The sequence below is a fragment of the Puma concolor genome, chromosome B3 (assembly GCF_028749965.1).
Source record: "Puma concolor isolate L17-30 chromosome B3, mPumCon1.1.hap2, whole genome shotgun sequence".
Classification (NCBI taxonomy): domain Eukaryota; kingdom Metazoa; phylum Chordata; class Mammalia; order Carnivora; family Felidae; genus Puma; species Puma concolor.
In genome coordinates this window covers 102,120,216-102,128,677 of record NC_141672.1, presented here as the reverse complement: position 1 = coordinate 102,128,677, position 8,462 = coordinate 102,120,216, and the positions used below count along the sequence as shown (strand labels likewise).

The 8,462-nt window shown below is 48.3% G+C and overlaps 1 protein-coding gene across 4 annotated transcripts in view; it reads right to left on the bottom strand.

Moving 5' to 3' along the window:
* Positions 1–5,721: 5,721 nt before the first annotated feature.
* The window catches only part of CGNL1 (cingulin like 1), a 157,630-nt gene continuing 154,889 nt past the window's right edge, over positions 5,722–8,462 (bottom strand). For 3 of the 4 annotated variants that reach the window (XM_086710782.1, XM_086710785.1, XM_086710784.1), the window contains one exon: positions 5,722–7,453. In XM_086710782.1, the coding sequence (XP_086566908.1) occupies positions 7,318–7,453 (136 nt within the window). In that variant the 3' untranslated portion in view covers positions 5,722–7,317. The remainder of the gene's footprint in view (positions 7,454–8,462) is intronic. The other variant, XM_086710783.1, reaches the window with a different exon arrangement.

Below are 8,462 nucleotides of genomic sequence, written 5' to 3'. Positions count from 1 at the left end.
TCCAGGAATTCCACTACTGGAGATTTACTCGAAAAATATGATAACACCAATTTAAAAAGATACATGCACCCCTACATTTATTGCAGCATTGTTTACAAAGCCAGATTATGGAAGCAGCTCAAGTGTCTATCAGTAGATGAATGGATAAAGATGTGAGATATACATATATAGAATATTAGCCATAAAAAGGAATGAATTCTTGCCATTTGCAATAACAAGAATGAACCTAGAGATCGTAATACTAAACAAAATAAGTCAAAGAAAGACAAATACCATGATTTAACTAACATGTAGAATTTAAGAAACAAAAGAAATGAACAAAGAGAAAAAGAGACAAAAAAAAAACAGACTCTTAACTGTAGAGAACAAAGTGATGGTTACCAGAGGGGAGGGGGATGGAATAATGGGTGAAACAGGTGATGGGAAGTAAGAGAACACTTACGATGAGCAGTGAGCCACGTATAGAATCGCTGAATCTATACACTGATACTAACATAACACTGTATGTTAACTATACTGGAATCTATGCTATTATTTTTCTTCATGAGAATTATTATCTTTTTAAGTTCATGGATTTATTGAAGTAATCTCTATACTTAAAGTGGGGCTCAAATTCATGACCCTGAGATCAAGAGTCACCTGCTCTTCCGAATGAGCCAGCCAGGCTCTCTTAACTATAATGGAGTTTAAACAAAATAAAAAAACCAAGAAAGAATCACCCACAGGGCAAAACTGATTAGATTTGTAGACTCCCTTTGTGGTGTCCTGAAGGGGCATGCTCTGTCTGTTGTGTGGCTGGGGAGCCAGGTCTATCAGCTTCCTTGACCAGCACACACAACCCCCATGCCCAGCTCATACACCCGATTAAGGTGACCAGGCGTCTGGCTTCAACAGCCAGAGCCCTCCCAGTCCTGGAGACAGCTGGGGCGGAGGGACCTCTTTCCTTAGTGATTAGCTTCTGCACAGGGCTCCAAGTCCTGAAGTTGGCTCTGCTCAGACTTCCGCCTTCCCTAGACATGCTTTGGCCTCTGCTCACTTGCAGGGATCCAGGATCCAGAGCGCTTTCCCCCTGGGACCCACCCCTCCCAGCCTACCAGAGACTATGCCATCACCTCCAGGAAGGCAGCCCACTGCTATGCAGCCCAGGGTTTGCAGATTCCAGCCCACCCACCTGATGTTCTTCAATGAGCTACTCTGAGGTGAGGGGTTTTATTAGTGACCTCAGTAGACAGTGTTCTGTTGAGAACAATCTGCTGATTTCAGGCTGCAAGTGCAGTTTTGAATGTAAGACTAATAGGAAAGGATAGTACACAATGGAGATTATTGTTAAATACTGCTCTAGAAGGATCTCCCCAGAGAGCAATCTGGGGGCTGGGAAGATAAGTGTTCAATGAGAACCACCCAAATTCCAGTACTTGCTGATGTTCCTGAAAGACTACCTTTCATGCAGTGAGAATGTGGGGAGGCCCAGTGACCACCTAGAGCAGCCATCCCACCCCAGACTGGGCCCAGAGAGGTCAGGTTAGCAAAGCACCAAGAGGCCACTCAGGGTAAAATAAGAGATCAGCAGCCCAACAGCAAGTGGCACCAGAGACAGGAAGTCAGATGAGCAGCTAAAAATCTGTGACTCACCTCATCCATGAGGTCTGTGGCTCCAAAGGACTGCCGTGCTGAGAGTGGGGGCAGGCCACCAGTGGTTCAGCTGCCTAGAAACCAACAACTGAGGGAGTATCCAAAAAAGCAAAGATCCAGGGGCCTGAGGGGTCCCTAACACAGGATCACATGAAAGACCTCTGTCCCCTGGGGTGGTGAGTGTGGGTGAGGGGCAGCAGAGATTCCTGGGGGTAGAGTGGGAGCCCCAGAACGAGACCCAGACTCCACTCGTGGCACTCCACCTCCACCCACATGCCCTTGGGAAGGCCAGCAACTAGACATGGGAAAAATACACAAATTTGCTATGTCATAAACGTATGAAGGACTGAATAATTATAATTTTCACTTAGCTTAATCATCACCATTTTATTATTATACTGTAAGCTCCTGAAGGTGTCTGTGGCTTAAACCTTCTATTTGCTGCAGCACCTGACCCAGGGCGGCAGCTTCTGCTCACAGGCTGGCTACTGGCTCCACAGGTGAGCTATAGCCAAACATCTGAGGTTTCTCTGAGCCTCAGATTCCTTACCTCACGAGGTTTCTGCCTTGCTCTTAAAATTGTTTAATTTTGCTTACCCAGGAAACCTCTGGAATCATGCTCCCCATCCCCAAGGAGTTGTTGACAATCTGTTGTAAAGGCAAGCCGGATTCTGCACAGTGGGAAACTTGCAAACTTCCCCCCGCAGGGTAGATATTATTGTTGAATGCCTTTGGGAACTGCACTGGCACATTTTTTCCAGCCCTGATAAGTCTGGCATGGGGTACACACTCAAATCTCGCCCTGTGGAGGAAGACACTTGTGAATGCCCACGATGATTTTCAGTGCCGGGTATTCGACAGGTGTGAGAATGGGGTCAAGGCATTGCTGATCCCTCTGCAAAGCCTGGGACTTCTGCCTCGGGGCTATTTAGCCCCTAACAGGAACTTGCTGTCAAGTCATTTCCCCCATCATGTGAAAATTTCGAATAGAAAACTTCTTGGCTTGGGGTGCCTGGGTGGCTCAGTCCGTTAAGCGTCCGACTTCGGCTCAGGTCATGATTTCACAGTTTGTGAGTTCAAGCCCCACACTGGGTTCTGTGCTGACAGCCTGCTTCAGATCCTGTGTCTCCCTCTCTCTCTCTCTGCCCTTCCCCCACTCGTGCTCTCTTGAAAATAAACAGAAATTTAAAAAAATTAAAAAAAAACTTTCTGGCTAATGACTGTCTACTAACAAAGACGGGATCACTGCTGCTATCAAGTTCAAAGAAGAAATGCCAAGAATGTGGAGGAGGGTGCCTCAGGCCTGGAAGGACTTATCCCTTTGGCTCTGGGCTCACCTTGGGTCTCCTGTCCCCACCAAGAGACCCTGGCAGGGGGTCCAAGGAAAGAGCCTAAATCCAGTTTCAAAAGCAGGTAACACTAACAAGAGCACCTTTTACTACAAATGATAAATAGATACCTCAACAAACCTGACCTTAAGGAAAAACACAGGGACACCTGGGTGGCTCAGTGGGTTAAGCATCTGACTCTTGATCTCAGCTCAGGTCTTGATCTCACAGGGGCATGAGTTCAAGCCCTGCATTGGGCTCTGTGCTCAGCATGAAGCCTACTTTAAAAAAAAAAAAAAAAAGGCAAACAGAATTTATGCAAAGCCTTTGAGGACTAATTAAAATTAGAGAATCTCATTTAATATCTGAGATGCTCCATTCAGTCAGAATAAGAGGAGTCAGGGGCTGCAGAATAGCTGGATGGGCAGGATTATTTACACTGTTGGGGGAATCGACAGGGCAGTGGGCACAGCCCTGTACAGGCCACAGCACCCACCTGCAGTGAACCAAAGAATTCAGTAAAGAGCTGCACTGGAGAGCTGCATTGAGGTGGGGGAGGGGGGTAGGCAATGTTGCAGGAACCCACCAGGGCTGCCAAGGGACCCAGAGGAATAGCAATAGGAAACCAGGACCAGCTTTAGGACCAGAGGCACAAAGGGGAGGTATGGTCACCCAAGTCCTGTGGGTGCTGGAGTCACGAGTCTCCATAAGAGCCACAGCCCAAAATGTTACATGAAGCATGGAGTGACAACAGGGAAATACCCAACCCCCACCTGCTCCTATGGGCTGACCCCGAACAGGGTGGCCATAGGTCATGGAGGAGGCAGCCTTCAGGCAACAGGGCAGAGGATGTATGTGAGGACAAAGAATGAGCAACATAGGTCCCTTCCATGGAGAAGTAATTCTTTCCTGTAAAATGGGGACCCTGGTACCTGCAGTCAGCCTGTTGTCGATCAAGAGAGATCATGTGTAAACGCTGATTGTTGGAGAACCCATTTTAGTTTAGGTACAAGGAATAAACAGGGAGTATCTGTTTATTCTCAGTTACTAACACACTTCCCATTTTGCCTTGTTCTGCAAGTGGGCAGTTTGGATGTCTCAGCACATCACCAGCAGCAGGCATATTAATGCTCTCAGTGTTTATCACTGACCCACACCCACCCTTTTATTTCAGAAACGGGTCCCAGGCATGACAAGTTCCACTTCCTCAAGCAGTTTCCAGCCATTCACCTTGCTGTTTCTTGGTGGACAAAGAGCCAAGCTCTGGAGCAAACAAGGGAGTCAAAATAATGGGAGAGTCAAGATTCCTGCTGGGTGACACCATTTATTGAAAGGCAACCTTGCTTTATCCAGTTCACGCACATGGAGGTAGATGTGCCCGAACGTCTCTTCCCCATGACAAACCAAAGCAATCAGACATACCCAAAAGCCGTAGCCCGACAGAATAAGTCTCTTGCCTTTGTCAAATGACTCTCTGAAGCAGGAAAAAAAATTATAAAGATATACGATGATTGTCTCCTCGGCATTGCATTTGGCCACGTATTTGTTTATTAAATAAAATATTTTTTTCTTTTTAAGCTAGCTAAAGAAAATATTCTTGAATAGGGTTAGTTCTTAAAGCAACAAACAGAAAAAAATGAGTATATAATAAAATCAAATGATAGCATGTCAGAGCTGGGAAGGACCTTGCACCATGGTCCTCATTTATTCCAGGCAATCTCTGGAGCACAGGCCCCATCAAGGTCACCCCTGTCAAGGTCACCAGGGCAAGAAGAGCGAGGACTTGAAAACGCCTCTCAAGTCCCAGTCCAATGTTGTTCCCAGCCCACTACACCACATGCTTCACTGCTAGAGCCATTCTTATGTAGGGTGATGTGTTTGTTAACATCTACAGCGGCCCATCTTTTCCAGTAAGGATTCAACCCTTTTGAATGGTGATCTCTGTTCTCTTTTCATGGGCACCTTTGCTTCTTGCAGCCAGACTCATGGCTACCACAAGGAACTGGCAAGAAAGAGAGACAGTGACTTTCTCACAAACCAAGATGGACACTCACCCCCAAAGTTCTTGCATCTCCGGCCTTTCTCATCTTCCACCTGCAGTTATGAGTGAGCTGAGGCATTTTTAGGCAGACTTCTTGGCAAATTCTAAGGATGGTGGAAGAAGCAGGGAAACCAAGAATATACTGAGGGTCGAAGGGAATTCCAGTGAACCAGGCTTGTTGTGTCCCCAAGAGCACAGAGGAGCTCCAGGGCTAGGTAGGGAGGGGCTCAGCCTCTGTGTTCATTTATATGACTGTTGTCATCACCCTCTTTCCCCTAACTGCACTCCAGGAGGGGATTTTGGTTTGCTTTATTTGCTGCTGTATTCCCAGGGCCAAGGACTGTGCCTGACACATGATGGATGCCCAATATTTGCTCAATGAATAAATAGCTAAAGGGAAGAATCTCTCCACACCTCAAATAAGTAATTAGAGGCAAGAACCACTCCAAGCCAACAGAGGTGGAAGAGGGTTTGACTCAACTGGAGTGGGGGAGGGGGGAATCCTGGGGTAGGGGATGGTGACACCTGCCCTTAAACCCAGCTGATTACTCTGAATCCTGCTCAGTGGGCTCTGTGACCTCAGGTAGGTAGCACACTGAAACACCCTGCTCCTCTTGGTAACTGTCATAGAGTTCTCTGGTCCACAGGCTTCCCATCTATTAGAATGACTGGGGACACTGTCAAAGCAACTGAACACTAGTCTCTCTGCCCCACTATGTGTGTGTGTGTACATACACACACATCTTACAGTGTTCTCTCCCTGGTGTGGCCCTCCTGAGCTGTTGGCTCTACACTCTGGCCCTCACCTATAGGGGCCCAACTGTGACTGGATTTGGCCTCTGGCCATACCTGGGAACAATCAAAGTGGGAGGTGACACTAGAAAAGCCAGGACGAAGTACTGGGATACTGCATATTCCTGATTCCATGTTCCCTATAATGCTGTCCCAGCAACATGGTCTCACCACAGACCTCAGTGAATCCCAATTACAGTATGCCTGGTGCAGGCCAATGTCCCTCTGTCCCAGGAAGCTGGGAGGAGCCTTCCAGTTTGTACAGAAACACCTCCTCTCTGACTTTCATGTTTTCCCTTGCTTTTCTGACATAAACTCGAAATCCGACTCAATCTGCCCCTTGTCTACACATCCCCCCAGCTTTCAAGAACTTCCTTCTCTTCCTTCCTCCGCATACCCACAATGCCTGCTTACCTCCTCTCCTCCCCTTCCCCGTGACCTTACTGGACACCACCTTTTCTTCCTCACATGGTTGTCCAGGAGCCTTGTCCCCACACCGTCCTACTCCCCACTAAGCAACCATAGGCAGAGGAGGCTACTTGGAGGCCTGATGTGGGCAGAGGGAGGAAAGAACCAATAAGAAATGACAGTAAGACCCCATCCCTCTAGAAACTACATCACTTGCCAAAAGCCTTACTTAAAAGTCTCCCTACCCCAACTGTGGTAAAGACATTGCAGTTGGTGACCAGGAATTGGTCTCAGCAGGGTTCAGAAATGACAACAAAATTCTAGATAAAATAAGTAAGCAGGGCCACCGATACAAGTGATCCTCAGACTTTCTCTCCCTCCATAAGTTATTTACTAGGACCACTTGAATTCTCTTCTCAGAATTAATTGTCCCTTAACACCACGACAATTCCTTTTTTCCAACTCTCATGTCCAAAGTAGTCTGTATTCTACCCTCTCTCTCATCTAGGCCTTAATAAAAATCTAATAGCTCCATGTTTTAAAAAATAGTAAGCTAGAGGTGTGGAGTTTACAAACAAGCCACCCTACAAAGCCTCTGTAATATTCCACAGGGCAACAGATGCAGTCCATGAGAATCTGGGTTAAAATATGTACACTTTATACATCCTCTCTCTCCCCTGCACAATTGCTGTTAGATAATAACTAGCACTTTGGACCCTTTTCCTTGGTGGGGGAGGGAGGAGGGGCAGGAGCAGCACTGCAAACGGTGCCAGCAGATGGCGGTGCAGAACCCGGGCTTCCGCCTGCCAAATCATATTCGCCAAACCCTGCAATGAGTGGTGGCTCCTCTGCCTCGGGAGTCAACATTTAAGCTGCAGTAGCCACCTGCCTGAGCTGGGAGAGGCGTGCTACCCCTTAGAGACTCTGGGAGGACGGCGACGTGGAGGAATCAGCCTGTCCTGTGACCAGGGGACGCCGGGTCTCTGTTCCGCGTGGGCGCTGCCGCTCCCACTCCCAGCCGCGCGTGCGCAGCTAGCTGCAGGTCCCCGCTGCAGGAGGCGGGCTGAGGGTCTCCGCGAGGCATGACGGGCCACCTCCACAGCCCTGGAAGGGGACTCAGATCTGGCTGATGGCAGTGCTGTCCTTGGGAAAAGTGTAGCTCAGCGGCGCCTCGTGGAGGCTCCCCCCGTCCGTGCTGAGGTCATCATCGTCCGTGTCGTCCAGCACCTTGCTCGGCAGCTTCTTAAGTCTGCTGAAAGAAGAGGGGGCATGTTTCCAGGCCCTGGGCTGCGGTTCATCTCTGTTCAGGGGATGAAGGAAGGGTCTTGGGTTCCTGTCTGTCCACCCCACTGTCTGGCAGAGAAGCCCACGGGCTGGTGTGCACCTGACAGTTCCTTCAGCAGCAGGGAGCAAACTGCCCGTGGCAGGCTGGTGTTGATAGGAAGGGCTGGGCAGGGCTGGGACAAGTTGGGTAGTACTGATTTTTCCTTTTGCCTCAAACTACGATATGTCTCGTCAGGGTGCTGTTGTTGATCCACCCCCCCCCCTTTTTTTTTAATTTTTTAAAAATATTTATTTATTTATTTATTGAGAGAGAGAGAGAGAGAGAGAGACAGACAGAGCACAAGTGGGGGAGGGATAGAGAGAGAGGGAGACACAGAATCCGAACCAGGCTCCAGGCTCTGAGCTGTCAGCACAGAACCCGACACGGGGCTCGAACCCACGGACCGTGAGATCATGACATGAGTCGAAGTTGGAAGCTTAACCGACTGAGCCGCTCAGATGCCCCCGTTGTTGATCCCATCTTAAATTTTGGTATCTTGTTTACCATGGGCTGTTGGCATTTATTTTTTATAATATTTCATTAATTATCTATCTTGATTACTGAGATTTTTGGTGCCCCCTTAAATGGTGCACCCTAATGTCAGCCCTGGGGTCAGGTTCTTGATAGAAAGGCCCTGTTTACAGGATTCTTAACGGGCTGGGGTCTTCTGTCCGTTTACAAGAGAACCACCTATGCCATCAGCATAGTCAGCCTCTGAGAAAGGCTTAGCTCTATGGATGAACATGAATCTAATCTCACCCTGCACCCCAGTGACCCTGGGGCAGGTAAAGTGACCCCCACCCCCAGTCCCCTTATCACAGCAGGGGAGCTTTAGAAACAGTTCTCTCCTGAGATAGTCTAGTCTTCATGAGGATAAGAACCCAAACCTTATCTTATTTCTCCCTACAAGCAGGAGTCCTAAGTGCTGGCCTAAGAG